We start from the raw sequence: 23,432 nt of genomic DNA on the forward strand, positions 1-23,432 counted from the left end.
GTGTGTTGGCGCATGCCTGAAATCTCAGCACTCTGGGAGACTGAGGCGGGAAGATCAAACGCTGAAGCTCAGCCTGGGCAACTTAGATTGTGTTTTAAAAGACACACACAAAAAGAAAGAAAAGAAGAAAGGAAGAAGGAAGGAAGGAAAGAAAGAAAGAAAAAGAAAGAAAGAAAGAAAGAAAGAAAGAAAGAAAGAAAGAAAGAAAAAAAAAAGAAAAAGAAGGAAGGAAGAAAGGAAGGAAGGAAGGAAGCAAAGATAGAAGAAAAAAGGCGAGGGTGGGGCTGTAGCTCAGTGCAAAGGCCCTGCGTTCAATCCCTGGGTATCACAGGAGTTTTCACCCCACAAGTCCCCAGGAAATTCATGTATTATCCGGTTCAGAAACCACTACCTCGGTCCCCACTCATTTTACAGGTGGAGACACAGAGGCCTGAGTTTCAAGGGTCACACAACAGGTGTGTCCGGTACCCTTTTCTGTGTCCTGAGTGAAGGTTGGGGACCCTGCTCCCCACTTTCAAGCGCTTCCCTTATTTCTGAGTCTCCCAGAAGCCTTTCCCACTCTCTTTAGTGATGGGAAAGTGGGTGAAATCTATGAAAGGGGAGGGCGAGCCCCCTGTGAGCAAAGCCTTTGGACACAGACTGTCCTGCAGCGCCATCTTCTGGCAGATACTGGTATTAGCGTCGTGCTTTTCTACAGCGAGGGAATTTGCAACCTTCTGCTGCTTGGCTTCGTCTTCTGCTCACTCAGGGTTTAGCTGGGGCTGACGGTAGAGCCCTACCGGGCTCGAGGCCCGGTACATCTGGTTGGGGTGGCAGAATTCATCACGAGATGAAGGCTGAGTTTAGATGCCTCTACACTGGGTTCCTGACGTGACAGTGGCTTTCGAGGAGAGCTAGCAGGTGGGTGGCCAGCCCTCAACCATTGCTTGAACAATTGTTTGCCCCCGGCAGATCCACAGCATCACAGGGAGAAGGGAGCTAAGGACTGTTCAACTCTTCATGTGCACTCAGACACATGGAGTGCAGTCCACTGCCATGCAGAGCGCCCTTGGCTTCCCCTTTTAGAGGGCGAGACCAAGGTGCAGAGATAAACAGTAACTTGCTCCGGGCTACATAGTGAGCTACAAAAGTGACCACTGCACAGCTGCCCACCTGTAATCTCAGCACACTGGGAGGCCGAGGCAGGAGGTTCACAAATTTGAGCCCAGCCTAGGCAATTTAACAAGACCCTGTCTCAAAATAAAAATAAGACTGGGACTGTAGCTCAGTGCACGGGCCCTGGATTCAATCCCTGGGACTGATCACAGAACAGACTGGGGGTGTAGCTCGGTGGTAGAGCCTGTGCCCGGCGAGTGAGAGGCTCTGGGTTCAATCCCCAGAACAAAGCACATAAACAGACTCCCCCAAACGCAAACAAACCAGAAGTGTACGATATTTGGAGGGTGCCTGTTCTCCCAGGCTCGTTGAGCACCTCGTTTAATCTTTCTGATGCCCGTGTGATGGATGCAGTGCTGTTTACAGCCCTATTATTATTATTTTTTTTAATCCTGTGCTGTGGATCGAACCTGGGGCTTTACGCGAATGAGGCAAGTGTTTCCTCACAAGCTTCCGGCCCCAGCCCCCACAGCTCCATTTCTGAGGTTCAGAGAGGAGAGATGCCTTGTCCTCGGTCAGAGAGGAAAAGCTGGGTAGTGGGCGGGAGAGCTGGCTTGGAGCAGGGGTCACAAACCAGGGTCCACACTTGTACCTTCTGAGCCCAGGCGGGCAGCCCGGACTCACCCGGCCCGTGTGCTCAGTTCCAGGGCTCTGGAGGCCCCAGGCATGATGCTCCGGGTCCTGGTGGGCGCTGTCCTCCCTGCTATGCTGCTGGCCGCACCCCCACCCATCAACAAGCTGGCGCTGTTCCCGGACAAGAGTGCCTGGTGCGAGGCCAAGAACATCACCCAGATCGTGGGCCACAGCGGCTGTGAGGCCAAATCCATCCAGAACAGGTGGGACAGAGGGTGTGGGGCGTGAGGACCACCCGGCTGCCCAGCCTGCCTCCCCCGCGGTGACACGGTGCGCGGTGACCTCCCCTCCCACAGGGCGTGCCTGGGACAGTGCTTCAGCTACAGCGTCCCCAACACCTTCCCACAGTCCACAGAGTCCCTGGTGCACTGTGACTCCTGCATGCCAGCCCAGACCATGTGGGAGATTGTGAGTATGCGCCCCCCCCCCCCCCCCCCACCCTGCCTGGGTACCGAGTCGGGTCTCGCTGCGTGCGGGGCGCGCACGTGGTCCTTGCCACAGGATGGGTCACAGGTCTGACACCAAGTTGTGCAGGACAAGGATCTCTCTGAAGCTACTTTCGGATCCCACTTGTGTACTGAAATTCTTTCAGTGGCTTCCCGACATCTCAAGCCATGTCTGCAGGGTCCCGTCGGGTCTGCCTGAAGAGCCTCTGCAGCTTCTACCCTCCCCTGCTTTCCTTACTAGTTTGACACCTGACACCAACCTGCCTCCTTTCAGTCCTTCCTACCTGTGCTGCTCCCTTCCACCGCAGGGCCTTTGCACATATTCTCTGCCCTGTTCCTCCCCTCCCCTACCTTGATTCTTCAGTCTTGGCTCAAGCATCATTCCTGTTCCTATCCGAGTCAAATGCCCGTGCTGCTGGCTTGCAGCGCACTGTGTGCCTCCCTTGTGATCGTCTGTCACATCTGCGGTCTTCCCAGCACGTCGGGGTGACTATGGCCAGTTGGTTTCCCTGGAAAGGTCACGCCTGTTGTTACGTCCCCAGGGCTGGCATGGAGTCGGTGCTCTGGGGAAGGAAGGAGGGAGGGAAAAGTGAATAAAGAACAAAGGGCAGTTAGCAGTGTGCCCACAGGGGAAAGGCAGCGTGCTCACGGGTTCCTCCTGGGTTCCCGCGGGGGTGCTGGAGGCTTGGGGCGGGGCTCCTGTGAGGTCAGACCCAAAGGCTGCCCAGAAGTGAACTGGGCAGAGTTTGGGGCAGGAGGTTGGGGGTGGGTTGGGAAGAACCTACCAGCCAAAGAGAGCAGGGCGTGCAAAGCGCCTGAGGCAGATCGGGGGCAGAGAGCTGGGGGCAGAGGCACAAGGTCCGGGGTGCGGGGCGGCTTCGGCCAGCCTGAAGGTCCTGGGCGGCCATGGAAAGGGTCGGCTCTGTTGTCCAAGGGCAGTAGGGGAGCACTTGGGGAGGGTTAAGCAGGGGCAAGCGACACCGCATTTCCCAGAGTGCCCCGCGGCTGCTGCGGGGTGCGCGTGAGGGGAAGGCTTGGGTGTGCGGAGCAAGTCCGGTGGCTGCAGCAGTGGCTTGGTCCCTGCGCCCCTGGGGGGGGGGTCCCCAGAGCTAATCAGTGATTGCATGTGATGCTCCTGGGGCCTCCCCACCTGCCCCAGGCCTAAGGACAATCTCTCCCTTCCTCCTGCCCACCCTAGGTGACCTTGGAGTGCCCCGGCCATGAGGTGATGCCCAGGGTGGACAAGCTGGTGGAGAAGATCCTGCACTGCAGTTGCCAGGCCTGCGGAAAGGAGCCCAGCCACGAGGGGCTGGGTGTCTACGTGCAGGGCGAGGACGGGCCGGGCTCGCAGCCGGGCGCCCACCCCCACCCCCACCCTGGTGGGCAGAGCCCCGAGCCCCAGGAGACTCCTGGGGCCCCCCACGTAGAAGAGGAGGGGGCTGAGGACTGAGGCCCCTGCTCTTCCTCCCCTCGGGGCCCCTGTGGAATGTCGGGTCTCACCCTCTGGGGAAGAGCGAGGGGAGAGGTGGAAGCTCCCCTGGCACTGGATGAACTTGGATTCAGACTTGGACTTGGAATGCTGTCTGGTTGCCATGGAGATCTCAAGGGGAGGAGCTGGAGCCAAGCTTCACAATTTTAATATATTGGAGCGTGGGGGGAGGAAGGAGAAGTCTTCAGGGCTCTTTTTGGAAGTGGGGCGGTCTTTGCTTTCTGCCTTGTAGAGAGGTGTTCCTGGGAGGGGAGGAGGCCGGCTAAGCTGCTGAGCGTGGGTGAGGCCTTCCAAGATGGCAGGTGCAGGCCAAGGCCCGCCCAGCCCCTGCTGGGGCAGGATCCCCAGGGGTGGGGCCAGGTGGTACAGCCAGGGGCCCTAAAGCTAAGGGTGGCACCATGCCAGTGTCTGCCTGGCAGGAGGACTGGGCTAGGAAGACCAATGGCAGAAGCAAGAAGCTCCAGCCTGCACAAGTTTCCCTAATGGCCTTCCCTGGACACCCCACCTCCAGGGAAGCATCTGCCCTGGGCACAAAGTGCCCCCTCCCACCCAACGGAGTGGTTGGGAGTCAGGCTGGGCAGGACCCTGCTGACTCAGGGCACCAGGGCTGGGGCCAGGCTCTTTGGGCCTTGCTCTGGCTTCCTTGGCTTGCCCTCAGCGAGCTTCCGGGGTCAGGGGAAGGGCTTTCTAAACATCTGGGGGCCGATGGGGTGAGGGTGGTCTCCCTATCAGAGGGTCCAAGCTGGACCCGAATAGATGCTGGCTGAGCCTCTAGGAGCTCCAGGACAGGGTGGCCCCTGTGGGTGACCCGTTGTGACCCCGAGGTCCCCAGTCCCGCCCCCTACCCAGCTGCACTTTAAACCTAGAGGGATGTGGAACCCGGGCCAGGGTGGGCGGGCAGGCGGTGAAGCTTCCCCTGCACCCTGAACTGCCCACGCTGCTCTCTCATGTGTGCCCAGGGCGATGGCAGCCCCCACCCCTGCCCGGGGGTACCCGGCCCCTCGGCTGTTCCCATGGACGAGAGCTTCTGTAGAGCTTGTAACCAGTAGACTCGCCCTGAAGGACCCTGAATAAATGCCTTCAACGCTGGTGTCTGCCTCCCTCTTGTTGGCCTCTGCTGGCCTGGGGGGTTGGGGAGGGGGCTGGGCCTGTGTGGTGGGGAGCAGCTGCCACACTGGTGCCACCCCCCAGGGTCCCCTGTGCTGTCCTGCCCTGGCACCTTGTCACAGTGCCCTACTCCCCAGCTGCCCCAGCTCCCACCTTTTCCCGCGGGTGCTCATTGCAGGCCTTGTGTACGCTGTGGACCTCAGAGCTGGGTTTGGACCCATGACCCCTTGGGTTTAGCTCTCTCATGGTGCAAATTGATAAAACCCAAAGCCACCAGCTATAAGTTAATAAGGTTGGTAAGCAGTGCACACAAACAAGCTCACCTAGTCCTCAGGCCGCTTGGCCATGTGGCCCTCGTTTGCAGATGATGGGCTGAGGTGCAGGGGGTCGAGTCCTCTATTCCCAGGGTCGTGCTGTTAAGAAATGTCAATGGGGCTGGAATCCCGAGCAGTCTTGCCCTGGGTCTATGAATGCTTGGGGACACCAGCAATTCTACGTCCACGACGGGGTGGGCCGTTCACGTTTGTTTTAGAGTGGGAAACTGAGATTCTAGAAGCATAGCTAACTCGAATAGGCTCGCAGGTCCCCCTGACGTCCCCTGGACACTTCAGCATGGCAGTCAAAGTAGCAACAATCAACGAGCCACTAGGGGTCCTCGGTGCTACACCTCTGAGCCGGAGCGCGGCCCGGCGGCAGGAGTCCCGATCCTCCATCCTGCGTGTGGAATGAGGCAGGACGCAGATCCACACGTTACCCAGGCCTGGGTGGAAGGAGCAGGAAGGTATGGTGGCAAGGCTGGTGGCCGGCCGGAACGCTAAGCGGTGCTCGGACTTTGCAGCAAGCGGTCCAAGTTTCAGCGAGATTTGCGACCCGTAGGAGGGAGGGCAGGATGGAGACCAGCAGCGGGGAGTGCGGCAGTGCGGCAGTTTGAGTGGACGCTGCTGAAGGCGCCAGTTCTGAGCCGGCGGTGGGACGGGAGAGGCGGGGCCGCGGGAGTGGGCGTGGCCACTCGGGAGAGGCGCTGCTGATTGGATGTGGGAGTAGGTGAGGGGGAGGAGCCATATTTGAAAGCAGATTTGACAAGTATTTCTAAACCAGGAGAGCCCAGGAATAAAACTACAGCCCATCTGCCTCTCTCCACAAGGCGGAGGCGCCTAAAATCCTTACATAGGATTAGCGACCACACCAGCGCTGCGAAGGCAGGCCTACTGAGCTGGTGCAGAGGTTTCCTGAGACTCAGTTGTCCCATTATGGTACCAGACACTTCCTCCAGAGAGAGAAGCAAAGGCTGAGCATCATTCTTCTGTTTTTGAAGCACTGAGAATTGAACTCAGGGAGCACTGTGTTACGTCCTGAACCCTTTTTATTATTTTATTTTGAGACAGGGTCTCTAAAGTTGCCCAGGCTTGGCTCCAATTTGTAATCCTCCTGCCTCAGCCTTCAGAGTAGCCGAGATTACAAGAGTGTGCCCCCACATCAGCAAAAGATGATCATTCTTGAACGTCACTCTGTACCCTGAAATGTTAAGGAAGTCCAGGACTTCCAGAGGAGCTTACACGTGGAGTTTCTGAAGAGGGCTCAAATTCAAAATAATAACAGTGTGGCCACAAGGGGGCACCACCACCATGACCCAATCTTTTTTAAAAAAAATTCGCGAAGCAGATTTTAAAATAACAAACACCCCTTGGATCTATCACGCAGGATGAACACATGTTAAAATTAACATCACATTTTCTTTATAAAAATAGAAGATATCATACATCACAGAAAAAAATCTAGAAACAAAGGACATATTTTATCCCATTATATACTTTTTTTTTACAGTGCTAAAATTTATCAGGCACATCTTTTTTACCAAGAGGTTAAAGTACCAGCCACATCTGCAGTACCCTAATTTCATAGCAACAGGGAACTGAGGAGACTTTGCCAATCTCACAGAGCAAAGAGCAGAAGGAAGAGCACCAGCCCACATCACTGGCCTCCAAGACACATTCTACACAGCATCTGTCAGGGTTGCTATTGCTCGCGTAAGAATTCCTGGGCTAACAGAGTGGAACATTCTGTTGTAATGGCATATAACAGAACAATATAATGGAACATTCCCATTGTACAGACGGGAACACTGAGGCCAACAGCTAGCACTGACACATGCACCAACTGACATTTATACCAGGGTCATTTCATCTCCTCAATGTCACTGTAAGGCAGATGCTGTATTCTGTTAACTCTTGCAGAGGAGGAAAAGAGGAATCAAGGAGATGGGGCCACTCTTCCTAGAACTCTAGAGTTACTAAGCAGTAGATTGCTCCTCACCCTCGATCCAAGATTTCTATACTGCTCCCTGCTCCTTGAGGTGCACTGTGGCCTGGGGGAGGGAGGACAGGCCTCACCTGCTGCCTGGATCTGCCTGCTGGCAGTTCTGGGGCTTGGAAGCCAGGTGTGATGGAGCATGCCTGCAATTCCAGTACTCAGGAGGCTGAGGCAGTAGGATTGCTGTGAGTCTGAGGCCAGCCTGGGTACACAGTGAGTTCAAGGCCAACCTAAGCTACATAGCAAGACCCTGTCTCAAAACAAAACAAACACTGGGGCTGGAGGCACCACGTAGGGGTTGGGGGAGGAGCGGGTGCTCCAGGTTCTGAGGTTTCTATACCTTGACTATCTGTACATGGCTCCCTTTGCCCCGGGGAGCTTCAGTTCCCACTGGATTGCTTGCTGTTGGTGATCTTGGGAGAGGTCCTTGACCTCTGATTGCCAGTTTAACACCCGCTTCTCAGCATTATAGTTTCTGTAGACAAGGGGTACGAATAACATAACCCCCCAACAGAGCTGAAGCCTTAGGTGTGCGTCGTATTTTTGTTTCTGAAAGATGATTTGCCCAGGTCCCCTTTATACTGTACATTTTTTCCTGGAGCAATTATCACTTTAAGATCACTTGTATATTTATTATGCTTATTATTTGTCTGTCTCCTTCCACCAGACTGTAAGTTCCCTGGAGGCGGGGAGCTTTGTTTTGGTCGCTGTAGCGCCGTGATTGGTCAGAACAGGCGCGCCGATACTTGCTAGGTTCTCAAGAAATATTCTGGAGCGATCCAGCGGCGTGTGTCCTATGAATCTACACAGGAGGGTTAGATGAGAGTGAGAGGGTGGGGTGTGTGTCACACACAGCCAGGAGGCGCCACACTCTACCCCCTGTCTGCAGTGACTCTACCCTACCCGGCCTGGGGTCCCCAAACGTGTTCACACTCATACCGGGAGCACCAACAGGTCAGGAACTTCATCCATGGTTCCCGGTGCTGCTGGCCGCGGGATGATTTCTGCTCAGATTGCAGGTGAAGAATGCCAGGAATTACTAACCCATTTTATAGATGCCGCAACTGAAATCCAGCTAGCTTGCCCTAGTGCCGTGACGCCCGCCGCGAGTGGCGGGGCGCCCGCTGGGGAGCAGTTCTGGGGACAGGCAGGTCACAGCCCCCTTCTTTGAGTTCCGCCTGCGCCATCGCCACGTGTGGGGTGAGGAGAGAGGCGCGGGGCTGCCGCCTCCCTGGACGCCACCCGGCGCAGCGTTGCCCCGCAGGCCTGGGGGTCCGGACCCCCGCTTCCCGCGTGCTGGGGCTCCGCTCTCCCCGCCCACAGCGGGGCGGGGCGCGTGCTGGGGCTCCGGGACCTCGCGCTGCGCTGGCACCGCCGGCTGCTCGCCGCGCCTCCCGCTCTGGCGCCCCCGGCCCGCCGCGCCTCGCTCCCACCCCGCGGCGCCTGCCGCAGTCGCCGGCAGCCAGCAGCGCGGGCGCCCAGGTAGGAGCGCGGGCGAAAGGCGCCGCGATTTGGGCGGCGGGGAGGGCGGAGAGCGGCGCTGCCCTGCGGGCCTGCCCGGCCCGTTCCGCGGCCTCCCGCGCGCCGCAAGGCCGAGTGCGTCCGCGTCCGGGGAGCCTCCGCGCTGTGGGAGACCTGCCTTCCCTGCCGGGGCTTCGCTCCCATCCCCGGCCCCCATCAGCGCCCCCCAAACTCAACGGCTAGGGACCCAGGGCCCCCCACGCCCACCCGCCCCGGGCGCCTGCGGGAGAGCGCCCTTTCGCGCCCGGCTCCAGTGCCCCGGGCGCTGCCCTGGGAACGCGACCCCGCGCCCACCTCCGCCCGCGCCCTCGGGGGTCTCCAGCCGCCCCGGAGCGCCCAGCCAGCCTCCATCTAACTTTCCCCCGCTCCTTTTCGGGGACTCAGAGCCTCAGATGCCCCTCCCCAAACTTCCCGCCCGAGAGCTCCAGTGTCCCTAACCCACCCCTGGGGGAGCCCAGCTAACCCGCTTCCGCTCGCCCCCCTGACCCTGCCACCGTGCCTGTCTCTTACTAGCCAACCCCGAGAGTGTTCCCACCGTCGACGCCCACCCGGCTTCCCTCCTGCGGGGGCTCAGCTGCTCCCCGCCCACCCTGTCACGTCCCTGGCCCTCATCCTCTGTCCCCATGGTCCCCGAGCCGGGCCCTGCCAACCACAGCGCCTCGGCCTGGGGGTCCGGCCCGCCGGCGGCTCCGGGGGGCAGCGGCTGGGTGGCGGCCGCGCTGTGCGTGGTCATCGCGCTCACGGCGGCGGCCAACCTGCTCCTCATCGCGCTCATCTGCACGCAGCCGGCGCTGCGCAACACGTCTAACTTCTTCCTGGTGTCGCTCTTCACGTCGGACCTGATGGTGGGGCTGGTGGTGATGCCCCCGGCCATGCTGAACGTGCTGTACGGGCGCTGGGTGCTGGCGCGCAGCCTCTGCCTGCTCTGGGCCGCCTTCGACGTGATGTGCTGCAGCGCCTCCATCCTCAACCTCTGCCTCATCAGCCTGGACCGCTACCTGCTCATCCTGTCGCCGCTGCGCTACAAGCTGCGCATGACGCCCTCGCGCGCCCTGGCCCTCGTCCTGGGCGCCTGGAGCCTCGCCGCTCTGGCCTCCTTCCTGCCGTTGCTGCTGGGCTGGCATCAACTGGGCTACCCTCGGGCACCTGCCCCGGGCGAGTGCCGCCTGTTGGCCAGCCTGCCCTTTGTCCTTGTGGCGTCGGGCCTCACCTTCTTCTTGCCCTCGGGTGCCATCTGCTTCACCTACTGCAGGATTCTGCTGGCTGCCCGCAAGCAGGCCGTGCAGGTGGCCTCCCTCACTACCGGCACAGCCGGCCAGGCCTTGGAAACACTGCAGGTAACCGGGGTGCCCTGGGAGACCCAGACTGTGGGATTCAGGAGTGAGAAGCCTTTGGGCGCCTACCTCTAGGTAAACTCTTTGCGATGAGCCCTGGGGTTATTCTAGCTCCCACCTTTCTGAGCCCCACACTTAGTGCCTGGCTGTTCATGGGGCAGTTCCACAAGTCAGGAAGCTAACAAGTGTGGCAGGGAACTTAGGACGGCCCAACTCCCCCCAGTAGCTCCTTCGTGGTCTTCCCTCTTGGGCTTGAGGCCGTCTCAGCATCCCACGCAGGAACTTGGGAAGAAGGTCTCTCCCTCATGGTCCTGCCGCTCCTCCCGAAGGCCTTTTGTTTCTGCCTCCTAAACAGGTGCCCTCACCACTGCCACCTCTCTCACCCAAACCATAGTCACTGGTCAGCTGCGAGCCTTTGATAGACGTCTGCAGGCTGTTTGGCGTCCATTCGGGACCACTACTGTCCATTTTCTGTACAGGAATCAGAGCAGTTAAAAAAATCGATCATGGTACTCCCTTGACACAAACCCCCACTGCACTCAAAAGGAGAAAACCGTCTCCCAGTGTGGCCCCAGGAAACAGCCCTGCCAGCCTCTCCCGCTTCCTTCCCTGCCCTCCTTTTGCTTTGTACCAGCCTCGGGTCCCTTGAGACAGTTCCAGCAGCACCAGGCTTGCTTCTGTGCTAAGGTCTTGGCGTCGGCTGTGCCCTCTGCCTGGAACGCTCTCACCTGGCTCCTTGTCAGTCTCCCTTATTGCCAGGACGGCCCTGACTGCCCTGTCTGAAGCTTCTTTGGCCTCCCTCACCCTGTTATTTCTCCCCACGACCCCGCGATTCCTTGTGAACTTAGTCATTCTGGTTCCTTGACTTACATATAAGCTCCACGGGGGTTGCATGTATCTAGTCGGTTTTGATCCCCAGGCACACAGTAGGTGCTCAGTGGTTACTTGGGAACAGGGAAGGTACTCCTGCCCCAAGGCTCTGCACGCTCTATATGTGGAGTGGCTGCTCTTGCTACCCAAGCCACACTGTGCTCTGAGGGGAGGGCATGTGGACCGGCCAGGTCTGAGCCCTGGGGATTTGGAGAAGGTCACCAGACTCATTGTGGAGGAGGCCCTTGGACGATGGTGGGTGCCTTGGGAGCCATAGGATGTTTGGGAATTTGGCTGTGGCCAGCGGTAAGGCCCAGAGCATCACCTGTCCCCATACATAGGAGGCTGGGATGGACAGGGGTTCCTGGCTGCAGCCCCATTTATCCCTCTGCCTGTGTTCACAAGAACATTCTTGGGTTCCAGCAGGTGCCTGTGACCTGGATTTGCTGTTTCAGGGCAGGATGGCTGCTCCAGATCATCCACTTGCTTTCTTGGGTTCTTTGTTTATTTATTTGCTTGTGTTGAGGCAGGGCCTCACTATACAGTTCAGGATGGCCTTGACCTCACTATGTAGCCCAGGCCAGCCTGGAATGCGTGGTGATCCTCCTACCTCAGCCTCCCGAGTGTTGGGATTACAGGCGTGCACCACCACACCTGTCTTGTTTTTTTCTTTTAGGTCAATGAAGATTTACTTTATTCTCAATGTTCAGTGAGGTACCCCTACCCCATAAGGCATTCCCAGTTTGTTGCAGTTTTTCATGAGTTCCTTGATTTTTCCCTAAGCTGACTTAAGCATAAGAGATGACAGCACAGGTTTCTGTCCTGTGTGAATTTTCTGATACAAAAGAACATTTGTTCTTTTCTGTACAGGCCTAGGATACCCATGAAGTGAATGAACTACTGTGGGTGCTTGAGTTCTGCTGCAGACAGATCACACGCAACAGTTCCACAGAGTGGGGGTCTCTCTCTTGCATTAAGTATAAATAGGAGTTGCCCTGGGATTCTGCAGAGAGATTTAAAAAATTTTCAGCCCTGGGGAGCAAACCCAGGGCTTTGCATATGCCAGGCCTGCACATATTGAGATCTACATCCCAAACTCCCTGCGTCCTTGGCATGTTTAGGCATTCAGGTTACGGAGGATATTTGCCTTTCAATCTCTTCTATTCCCACCCCTACCTCAAGCCGCTTAACTCTTACGTATTTAGCATTAAAAAAAGTTTTCTCGGTTTTCTTTTTTGTCTGTTTTTTTTTTTTTTTTTTTTGGTATCGGGAATCAAACTTAGGACCTTGTGCTTAGTTTGTCTGTTTTTTGAGACAGGGTCTCTCTCTGTGGTGCAGGCTGGCCCTGAACTCACAGGGATCCTCCTGTCTCAGCTTCCTGGGTGCTGCGATTACAAGTGTGTGCCACCATGGTGGACTCACTTATATTTTTACCTCTGTGAATTTTTTTTTTTTTTTTTTTTTTTTTTACAGTACTGGGAATCAAACTCACGATGTCGCGCTTGCTAGGCAGGTGCTGTGCCGCTGAGCTAAATCCCCACCCCTATCTCTGTGAATTTATTTAGAAAGAAAACTTTGTATCTCTTCTGCAAATGGAAAGTTATGCATCTCCGCCTTTTGGCTAAGATCTAGTGTGGAAATGAAAAGTTGATATTTCTTGTCATAGGTAGGAAGTGATCACACACATGATTTCGGAGACATCCCAGCTGCATCACTGATGTCCCCTCAGTATGACCCGTGTGACTTAGCCCAAGGCCTGGTTTCTCTTTAAGTGTTAGGGGATGTTAATAACGAGGTAACCTTGACACAGACTTTCTCTTGAGGTTGATCAGAAGAGCTGGATGACAGCTTGGGGGCTGACACTGTCTGTGACGCTGTTATTTTATGGGGCATCTATTTATCACTGGAGGCCCCCTCTGTTCTCTCCTTTGCACCAGTGAGAAGTTGGCTGCTCTGTGTGAATTCGGGGTGGGAGGAGAGGTCTGGATCCAGTGGTGCTGCTGGGAAGCAGATTTTCTTCCTGGGGAGTGAGTGAGCTGCTTCCAGGCTGCCTCTGCAATGGTGGCCTTGGGATCTGGGGGCCACGGCTGTAGCCTCCTGACTCGGTCTCATGGCCTGTGGTGCACTAAGCTAGGCCTTTTAGTCCCCCCGACATCCCGCGCTGCCACCACCATCCTGTGGGACAGATGGTGAAACTGAGGTTCAGAGAAAGGTGACTTGACCTGCACGGGGTTGCACAGCCGATAGATGAGGTTCCGGCTCGGATCGGGCTGATGTCAAAGCTGGTGCGCTGCTCACGGGGGTGCCATTCTCAGAACACTGCCCAGGGAGACCACACCGTGTCCTTTTACTTCGCTGTGCCTTTTGCGTGTCCTCTGTTGGGTCCTGATCTGTGCGTCCAGCCGCGGCCCCCCTGCGGCCCTATCCTCAGCCTGCACATTTCCCCACGTTCACTCCTGGAGCGACTCGGTCCTGCCTCATGACGGGAGACCCCAGCTGCACGCAGTGGTGTCCAGCGGGGCCGCTTGCTCGCCATGCCCCACACAGACGTCCCCGCTTCCCAGGCCCAGGCCTCGTTTTGAGGTCTTCCTCACGCAGCAAACGGCAACCTTCCTCTTCCAGTTGCTTAGACCGGCAACCCTGGAAGCAGCCTGGGCGCGCTGTCTCCCAGCTCACAGCCAGCCCTCTCAGCTCTGCCTTAACACCTGTAGGGGCTCTGGGCGCCTCATCGCTCCACTGCTGTGCACCTGGGCTGGGCCCTTTCACCAGAGCCTGGTTTATTGATTGACTGCAGTCATCTCCTAACTGACCTCCTGATTCTGTTCTTGCTCCCTTTTAACCACACGCCCCTCTGTAGTGTCATCGCTCCACTCCGGAAGCCACGCACCTCTTGTCCCCTGGCCATCTTCTCCTTATCTGGTTTCCTTTCCACCACACCCCTTCTGTTTGTCTTTCAGCCACACTGGATTCCTTGCTGTTCCTAAAGTACATGAAGCACATTGCTACCTCAGGACCTTTGCACCTATGCTTCTCTCTGCCCGGAGTGTCTTTCTTTCACATGTCTGCAAGGCTGTCCCTGAACTTCCATCTCTTCCTTCCAGCTTCTGTTCGTTTCCTTCCCTGTTCCATTCATCAGGAGTAGTAACTGCCACCCTCCCCTGGACCTGCCCAGTCCTAGTTTTCCGGGTTGCTTCTCTGAGCAGCCTTTATAAACTCCCAACGTGTCATTTAGTTGTCCATCCGCTGATGGATTGTTGACTTCCTCTGGACTCTGGGAGGATGGGAGCTTGTCTTTGTGTGTCCTGCCACGTTCCCAGATCTGCACCCAGCACAGCGTAGGCGCTCAGTCCGTGTCTGTGGAGAGAATGAGGGACACAAAGTTTTACAGGCCCAGGATCCACCCCAGTCGTATTGCTGCTTTTCCCACTCCCTTTGGGACCAGTTCTCCCATGGGCTGGAGCCTCAGCTTTTGTTACTTGAGCTCCTTTGCTCAGCAGCGTGAACTGAATGAGGAGGCTGCTCTGGGCTGCGGATTCGGCGTGATGAACAAGGCCAGGGAGGCCCCGCTCTCGTGGCTCCTGCGTCCTGATGGGAGAGACCAGCGCGGATCAGGAAGTGCCGCCCTTGCCCTCAAGAGGGTTGTGGTGCTTTGGGGAGCCTCATGGGCCGGGGGACATTCCACATCTGCTCACTGAGGGCTTAGGCAATGAAGTCACAGTGAGCCCTAAAACCAAAGGTAGGGGACACCTTCTGGGCTTCAAGGCCAGCACCCTGCCTTGGAGGCAGCGGCCCCATGGGCCTCTTGAACCAGAGATGCGTCTTCCAGTTCCCCACCCTCCACAGAGCCCTTCTCTGGATGCAGATGAGAAGAGTCAGGCTTGGAGCCTGTCCTCGCTCCCCGACACATGGTGCCTAAGCCAGCCTTCTGCGCTGCTCTCCCTCGCGTCTGGTGCGTTGCCCGCCTCTGGGGACTTGGTATGTGGGAAGCCGCCTCTGCTTAGCCCTCTTGGGTCATGGCCCTTTTCTCCATCCGAGCCGGGCCTGCCGAGGCCAACAACTTCCATTCTAGGGTGTGTGTGTGTGTGTGTGTGTGTGCTTAACCAATGGGAATGAATAAAACTTGGGGTACCCCAGACCCTTTTCTTCCTGTGCTCAACCCACTGAACCCTTTGTCCCTTTCCCAGAGGGTAGGGAGCTGGGACAGGTCCCTAAGGCCCTGGATCCCCTGGAGGCGGGGACATGGGACCTGGTCAGGATGGTATCACCCCTCCATCTGCCTGTGTAGGAACACGGGCTCTGAAAACCCCCCTGGCTGGCCGTTGGCTCCACTGGGGCTTCCGGTGTCCCCAGGGCTGGGAGGAGGGCTGTACGTAGAGCTGGGGCTGCGGGGAAGGTCAGGGTGGGCAGTGGGCTGGGGAGTGGTGCTCCCGTGAGCCGCTGCCAGGGCAGGGGGATGTGTGCTAGAACGTGATGCCCGAATGTTGGGGGCTGTCAGCCTTGGGTGATTCTGCAGGGCTAAGGGCATCCTTGGCAGCACTGTGGGTAGCACGGGTGCCCAGCCTGATGGACAGTAGCGGGAAGGACCAGCTAGGAGCTCCTTGCTGCCTCCCAGCCTCTTCCTCCTCCCCAGGCTCTGCCTCCTCCTCCTCCCTTCCTGCATCTCTGGTTCCTGCCCGCACCTCTCTGTGCCTGCTCTTCTCTCCCTCCCTCACAGCTCTCGGCTCTCCCGAGCTCTTCCTCCTGCACCCCCGCCGTCCCCTCCCCCACCCGTCACTCTCTCCTCCTCCCCCTTCACCCAAGTGTGCCTTTTACCTTAGTGATCTTCTCTCCCATCCCTGTCCCCTCCTCCTCCTCCTCCTCAGAGGAGGAGGCTGAGATCACAGAAATATCTGCTCGGGGGTGGCAGGGCCAGAGCTGGGAAAGGCTGGCGGAGAGGCTGTGCCAAGCGGGTGGGCTTGGCCACTGCCCTGAGCCTGGGGCCTGGTGCTCCTGGGCCCAGGCTTCTTGGTGTCCAGCTGTTCATGGTTCATGTCCTGCCTATTTCGCATCACAACTGGATCACCCTGAATGTGTCATTTCCCCACCCTGTCCACCAGGGGTAAAGTCCGCAGCTAGTTTTTTTTGTTTTGTTTTGTTTGGTTTGGTACTGGAAATCAAACTCATGACCTCACTCTTGCCAGGCAGGCGCTATGCTGCTGAGCTGCACCCTGGTGCCACGCAGCTAGTTATTGAAGGAGCCAAGTTTTGAAGCCAGGCAGTGCGGCTCCGGTCTGTGTTGTAACCCTCACACTGTTAGGAGATGATTGTGAATGTTTTAGATGACACAAGGGAACACATAAATACTCTTTTATTTTTTGCTGTATTAGGGATTGAACTTGGGACCTTGCCCATGCCAGGCAAATGCCTTCCCACTGAGCTACATCCACAGCTCAGTAAGCACACTTTAAAATACACATCCAAGTTGGGCGTGGTGGTGCACATCTGTAGTTCCAGCACTTGGGAGGCTGAGGCAGGAGGGTTGCTGTGAATTTGAGGCCAACCTGGGCTACATGGTGAGTTTAAGGCCAGCCTGGACTACACAGTGGGACTGTCTCAAAAAAAAAAAATTCAAAAATAAAGTAAAAGATTCTATTAATTCCTTCCATTACCGGAGGCACTCCTATCAATTTATAGCATGCTCCTGCCCCGTCCTTCTGTATGTTTGCATCAATACCTAAAGAAATAGCATTTTGTGTAATTTTTAAACAAATAGAATCATATTGAATATTGCTTTGTTACTCGCCAGCATCACTTAATAATATGCCTTGGAAATCTATCTGATCAATGCATTGTGTGTGTGTGTGTGTGTGTGTGTGTGTGTGTGTGTGTGTGTTTGGCACTGGGACTTGAATCCAAGGTCTTTGTACTGAGCTACCTCCTCAGCCCCCCTTTTATTCTTTATTTTGAGACACTGTCTTGCTAATTTGCCCAGGATGAGCTCGAATTTGCAGTCCTTCTGCCTCAGCCTCCCAGAGTGCTAGGATTACAGGCATACACCTCCACATCCAGTCCAACAATGCATTCTTGCTTTTTTTGGTTTTTTTCTGAGACAGGGTCTCAGTATGCAGCTCAGGCTGGCCTTGAGCTCACTTTGTAGCCCAGGCTGGCCTCGCAATGATCCTCCTGCCTCAGCCTCCCGAGTGCTGGGATTATAGGCATGCGCCACCACACCCGGCAAACAATGCATTCTTTAAAGACACCCTCAAACTATTCCGCAGTGGGAGGGTGCCGTGGTCTTTCGGTGGACATTTAGGCTGTTTCCAGTTTGTTCCCATCACCCAGTGCCGAGGCACACAGCGTTGGGTGTGCCACGTGTACAGGGTTTTCTGAGCACAGGGTCTGTATGTGGAATTGCTGGCTTGGAGGGCACATTCACGCTGTCCTTGAGGCAGCTGGCCTCTTGACATTGCCACCGGCTGTGAACACATAGACATCAGAACGTGGCCACGAGGTGCTATGAGGTGGTGAGGAGAGACAGAAGTCGGAAGGGGGGTGTTGGCTTCAGCTGGACCACAGGCTGCGGGCTGGTGGCTGCCACTGGCTTCTGTCTCTTGAGGGCCTCTTGGTGACAGCGGTGGAGTTACCACTGGGGGTGCCAGTGTGGAATGTGGAAGCCACGTGGTGAAGTGGGAGGAGTGCAGCTTCCGGGGGTCAGAGAAGCCCAGATCCTTGATGCAGCTCTCTCCTGCTATGTGACTCCTGCCTTTCTGGGCCTCAGTTGCCTCATCTGCAAAATGGGGAACATACTCCTTGCCTCTCAAAATGATTGAATGACTTGGGGACTGTCAATAAATAGAGATGACAGTGCTGGTTTGGGGTCACTTGGACTTTGATGTGAGGGCTTGCCTTGGCTCAGGGTGACTTTGGGAAGCTTTTCTGCTCTCTTTGAGCCTTGCTTTTGAGCCCTCTTCCTTGCCTGTGTTCTCCAGCCAAGTCTTTCTGGAGAAGAGGGGAGGAAACCCCAGGGTTGTTCTCTGGGAGAGCAGAGCCCCTCAGCTCAATCGCATCCTTCCCCGATGACTGCCTTGGATCGCACAGCCTGGGCTCCCCAGAGCCTAACACTGGGGCTGCCTCGTGGCCTCGCTCCTGTCTGGGTCCAGGGCTCAGCAGGGTTCCTGGAAACCTGACTGTCTCCTCCCACTGAAGGCGCAGCAGGCCACTGGGGTTCCCATGGGGAATCAGGAGTCTCTTCCTGCTGGCTGGCCACAAGGGCTGCAGGTACCACACCGAGTCTGCTCCGTGTGAGAGAAGAGAAAATTAGGAGGGAGAAAGCGGGTGCTCTTTTCTCCTTGCTGACTTGGGAGCAGACATTTGTGGGAGGTGGGGCAAGGGATGCATCTTTTTTTTGTTTTGTTTTGGGGGATGCATCTTTAACCCAGTAGCTCTCAGTCTTTTTGGCCCTAGGGGCCAGTTTTGTGGGAGAACTTTCCCACTGATCTGGGTGGTCATTTGGGGATGATTTGCATGCATTACATTATTTATTTTTGAGACAAGTTCTCACTATATAGTCCAGGCTGGCCTTCAACTCACAGTGATCCTCCTGCCTCAGCCTCCTGAGTGCTGGGGTTACAGGCATGCACATTTACTGTGTACTTTATTTCTACTACAGTGTGTGCTTTATTTTTATTGTTGCTTCTGTCGATCTGGCAGGAAGTGGAGCTCAGGTAGTGATTTGAGTGATCAGGAGTGGATATCAATACAGATGAGCTTTGCCTGCCCACAACTTACCTTACGCTGCGTGGCCCATTCCTAACAGGACACTGACTGGTTCTGGTTCATGGCTGGGGGGGGCGGGTTTGGGAGCCCCTGTTCGAACCCTAGGGACTGAGCCACTACATAGCGTGTCAGAGCACTGATCCTGACATCTTGATCTGTTCTGGGGAGGCCTGAGCTGCTGCAGAAGGAAGGACAGGCCGCCCGAGGGTGCTCAGGACCACCCCAGCTCCGTTCCCACATCCCTGCACCGCATCATGGCTGTGTGTATTTGCTCTCTGTCAGATTCTGTGTGTGCTTTCACCTTCCACCGCTTCACAGTGACTCTGTGAGCTACGCCTTCATCTCTCTCTCTTTATACACAAGAACATAGGCGCTGTCTGTCAAGATCACAGAGGGAGGGAAGAGTAGAGGCATGGTTTGAAGCCAGATCGCCCGTCTTCAAAGTTCAGCTCTTGCAGAAGGACAATGCTGCCCCACCAAGAGAGAGCGAGAAATCTAGAGCCTCTCTTAGGCTACTCTTCTTAGATTTTGCACTTGATGTTTGTAGAACTATATTTCATCTGGGTAAACACATAGAGGGGCACCCGTTCCCGCACCCCCATTCCAGAACAAGAAGCCCTGGTCCCTTGGGCGGAGAGCCTGCTGCTGGGGTTTCAGCACCGCGGACAAGGGCACCAGCGCTGAGACGGCGGAGGCAGCGGCGGGGCCGGCAGCGGCAGAGCTGAGAGCAAGGGCTGAGAGAGGGCTGGGGGTGCTGGCTTTGATGCTCCCTGGCATCAATACATCTTGGCTTTGCCTACTCTGCCCCGCTTCCATCTGCAGAGGGTTGCCTGGGAATCTGGTTCCCTTCCTGCCTCCTCCTAACCTTTCCACTTCCCGACATCCTCTGGGAGCAGATGTGTGTCTGGTGGGGGTGGGGAGGAGGACGTCCTCTAACCCTAGAGCCCTAGCTAGGCCATGGTGAGTCAAAGCCTTGGTCCTGACGTCCTGTGTTGCTCTGAAGAGGCCAGAGCTGCTGGCAGAAGGAGTTGGGCTCTCATGCAGTTTAGGAAGTTCTGGGCAAATCCCTGGTTTCAAGGCCCAAGTGTGTTCCCAGGCAGCACATGCACCCCTTGCATGGTTCTTGATGGAGTTTACACACCAACACTTAATCAAATTGTAAACGTAGGTGGTCTTGCTTTGGTGTAGAAAAAAAAAAGTCTTTTTTTTTTGGTACCGGATCTCGAACTCAGGACCTTGCGCTTGCCAGGCAGGTGCTTGTGCCGCTGAGCTATACCCCATGCCCCAAAAAACCAAACTGATGATGACATAAAGGTGAGAAACCCAGGGGCTGACCTATGGAGGGTGTCAGGGTTCTGTCTGGAAGGGAGGTGGGCCTCATGTCCCAGCTTCCAGAGGCCTCTAAAGGCTCCATGCTAGCAACTGGAGCCCTCAGGGTGATCTCTGAACTCCATGGAAGGGTGGCACTTTTAAAGTGGTTGTGTCTTTGTGGAAATTTCATGAGCTTTTAGTTTTTCCGGGGAGCGATTTTTGTAGATTTCATTAGGTCTTCAAAAGGCTTATGAAGTTTAAAGAAAAAGGTGGATAAAAAACCCCTTCTGGGCTACAGCATCATCAGTTCAAAGTCTCTGTTGAATCTGCTGCTTGCCAGGAGGCCAAATCAAACTCCGACCTCCCGTGCCCGTGTCCTCCTCGCGGCAGCTTCTTTCTCCCTTCTCCCCGGCTTTCAGTTCACTGTGGCGAGTGGAAACACCTGCCCGTCCATATTGTAATTGAGTTGCAAAATGCCGAGATCCCTAGAATCCCTAGCAATTGGTAAGAGATTTAATTTCAACCATTGGCTTTGTGTACACATTCTCAAAACCAAAAGCAAACCCAGATACTTCTGGAGCATGAAGGCAATCACACAGGCAAAAACAGTTATTCCAAAATATGAAGAAAATCATATAGAGAATCAGTGAGCTCTGCAGCAGAAGTTTCTCTTTTTCAAGTACTGTTAGTAGCAATGTTCAGAGTGCTACAGGCTTTGGGAGGTTCTGGGGCTCGCTGTCTGTGCTGAGGGTTAACTCCGAAGGCGTGGTTTTTCTTCTGAACTGTCTGATTTGTGATTGGGGGAGTGTGGCTCTGTCTCACTGCTCTGCCTAGAGCTCTATGTGAAGTTCTGGGCCAGGATCAGGGCTCAGTTCATCGCTGGGACTAGAGCTCAGTCTAGAAGAGCAGTTGAAGTTAAGTCTGTGGCTAGGATCAGGGTCAGACTAGGGCTCTTTCTCAGCTGACGCATGTGACCTTCCTTTCTACAGGTGCCCAAGGTCCCACAGCCAGGGGTGGAGTCTGCGGACAGTAGGCGTCTGGCCACCAAGCACAGCAGGAAGGCCTTGAAGGCCAGCCTGACACTGGGCATCCTTCTGGGCATGTTCTTTGTGACCTGGCTGCCCTTCTTTGTGGCCAACATAGTCCAGGTGAAGCCACAGATGAGTCCAGGACTTGGGCGGGGAGACCCCAAGCCTCACCCCAGTCCAGGTTCAGGGAGGGAGAGGGTGGGCCACCTCCCACGGTGCCCATGCTTGTGTATGGGTTCCATCCACTCTGGGTGGGTGGTCAGGGTCCCTGCCTGGGGTCAGGCCTGACACATCCTGTCCCCCCAGGCTGTGTGTGACTGCATCTCCCCGGGCCTCTTCGACGTCCTCACATGGCTGGGGTACTGTAACAGCACCATGAACCCCATCATCTACCCGCTCTTCATGCGGGACTTCAAGCGGGCCCTGGGCAGGTTCCTGCCCTGCCCCCACTGCCCCCAGGAGCGCCGGGTCAGCCTGGCCTCCCCCTCCATGCGGACCTCTCACAGCGGTGCCCGGCCTGGACTGAGCCTGCAGCACGTGATGCCACTGCCGCTGCCTCCGGACTCCTCAGACTCAGACTCGGGCGGCTCCTCTGGCCTGCAGCTCACGGCCCAGCTGCTGCTTCCCGGAGAGGCCGCCCGGGACCCCCCGCAACCCACCAGGCCCGCTGCTGTGGTCAACTTCTTCGACATCCATCCAGCAGAGCCCGAGCTGCGGCTGCACCCACTCAGTACCCCCACGAACTGACCAGGTTTGGAGCTGGCTAGTGAGAGCTGGTCTGGATGGGGTCAAGTCCCCGAGGGCCTGAGTCAAGTCTTGGCTAAGGCCAGGAAGCTGCAGGTGTCTTGAGCCCCTTCTGAGCTTCAGAGGATGCCCTGAGCCAGCTCCCCACACTGCTCCAGGCCCCTGACCTGGAGGGAGGACAGCCGGCTTGAGCGCAGCCCACTGCAGATGCTCTGCCATGGAGGATAAGTTGCAGTTTCTGTACAGGATGCTGGGTAGAGTGGGAGCTGGGACGCAGGACCTCTTGGTCCAGATTAGATTAAAAGCAATCCTGACCTTTGCTCCTTCTCTCAGGCTAGTGGTAGGGAACACTTTTTCTATGGATATGGGTTCATGTGTGGCCCAGTCTTAGCTACTGAAAGTACAGTTCTCAGACCATCAGCAACCCCCTCACCTCCTGGGCATTTGTGCAAAGTGCACATCTCACCCACCTCACACCTGCCAAGTCAGGATTGTATGTTAACAAGGTCCCCGGTGATACAGCTCGAGATGTGCTGGCCGGGAGGCCCTCTAACCCCAAGGAGGACTTGCTGGACGCTTTTCAGACCTGCCAGCCCCAGGATGGGAATGGCAGCACAGCAAAGCACAGCTTTGGACCTCTGCTCATCCTCCTCTCCCTGGGGCTGGCGCAGGTTCCTTAATTTCTCTGAGTTCAGCGTGTCTCGGGGTAAAGTGCGGGTAACAATGCCATTGTGTAGCGTTGACTTAGGACAATGCACATGGCGTGGCCTATTGTTATAACCTCTGTGGGCCAGGAAGGGCAATTCGTTCCCACTGTTGTTCTTCTCTTACAATGCCGGACATGGAACCCAGGGTTTTGTCTTTTTTTTTTTTTTGAGACAGGGTCTCGCTCTGCAGTTCAGGCTGGCCTTGAGTTCACCTGGAACCCAGGGTTTCGGGCACACTAGTCCAGTGCTCTACCACTGAGCCCACCCTCCCAGGTCCAGATTTCCACCACCCAACTCTTTCTCTGGGTGCCAGATGGGGCTCCCATTGCTCAGGGACCCTCCCAGCCTCTGCTGACTCTCCGGGGCAGGAGGAGAGATGGCAGTTTCTCCTTCAACATCAGGGATGGGTTTTGCTGCATCCTGGGCTTCCCTGGACCTGGAAGGGAAGAGCTAATGGGATAAACCCAGCCCCTTATTTTGCCCGCTTCCAGCCTTTGTCAGGGCCAGGGAGGGAGACGGGAATGCTGGCCATTTGAGTCCACAGGGGAGAGTTGGAGAACTGTCCCGGGTGTGGGGTGGGGCATCAGGCAGGCAGGTAGACTCTTTGGGCAGGAGGTGTGGGCGCTTGGTTCCTAATTTTCCTGCTCTATTGGGGTTTTTCTTAAAGCCTCCAGGTTCCATCAACCGCCAAACTACCAGAGGCCTGGCGCTCTCCTTGGTGCTGATCAGACTCAACTCGGTCCTGGCTGCTGGCTGCAGGGGGGCCACGGTGCTTGCTGGGACCCTCTGGATGCGGCCAGGGCTGCCAATAAACACAAGATAAAGAAAGTGACCATGGTGTGGACTGGATTCTATGGAAGGGCCACAGGGGCCTGAGAAGCCTCTGGCGTAGTGGGAAGAGACACTGGGCCCATGTGTCCTGGCTTCCGGTCTGGACTCTCCCCCTATTTTGCTTTGGGACCTCAGCAAAATCACTTCCTGAGTTGGGGCTCAGCTTACCACGTGAGACAGGAGCGGTCTGG

At 56.3% G+C, this 23,432-nt stretch overlaps 2 protein-coding genes across 2 annotated transcripts; both read left to right on the forward strand.

Moving 5' to 3' along the window:
- Positions 1-1,796: 1,796 nt before the first annotated feature.
- Positions 1,797-4,813, forward strand: Nbl1 (neuroblastoma 1, DAN family BMP antagonist; the record flags this gene model as incomplete). Its single annotated transcript, XM_013519666.1, is given in 3 exon segments — positions 1,797-1,991; positions 2,085-2,196; positions 3,433-4,813. Coding segments are annotated over 3 exon segments (534 nt in total). The 3' UTR covers positions 3,685-4,813.
- Positions 4,814-8,570: 3,757 nt separating this feature from the next.
- Positions 8,571-23,242, forward strand: Htr6 (5-hydroxytryptamine (serotonin) receptor 6, G protein-coupled). Its single transcript, XM_005394663.2, has 5 exons — positions 8,571-8,622; positions 9,175-9,998; positions 20,921-21,079; positions 21,266-21,710; positions 23,078-23,242. Exons 2-4 carry the CDS (start codon positions 9,285-9,287, stop codon positions 21,704-21,706), a joined length of 1,314 nt encoding a protein of 437 aa, XP_005394720.1. The 5' UTR covers positions 8,571-8,622; positions 9,175-9,284; the 3' UTR covers positions 21,707-21,710; positions 23,078-23,242.
- Positions 23,243-23,432: the final 190 nt, after the last annotated feature.

Source organism: Chinchilla lanigera, unplaced genomic scaffold (assembly GCF_000276665.1).
Source record: "Chinchilla lanigera isolate Chin_1 unplaced genomic scaffold, ChiLan1.0 scaffold00051, whole genome shotgun sequence".
Lineage (NCBI taxonomy): Eukaryota > Metazoa > Chordata > Mammalia > Rodentia > Chinchillidae > Chinchilla > Chinchilla lanigera.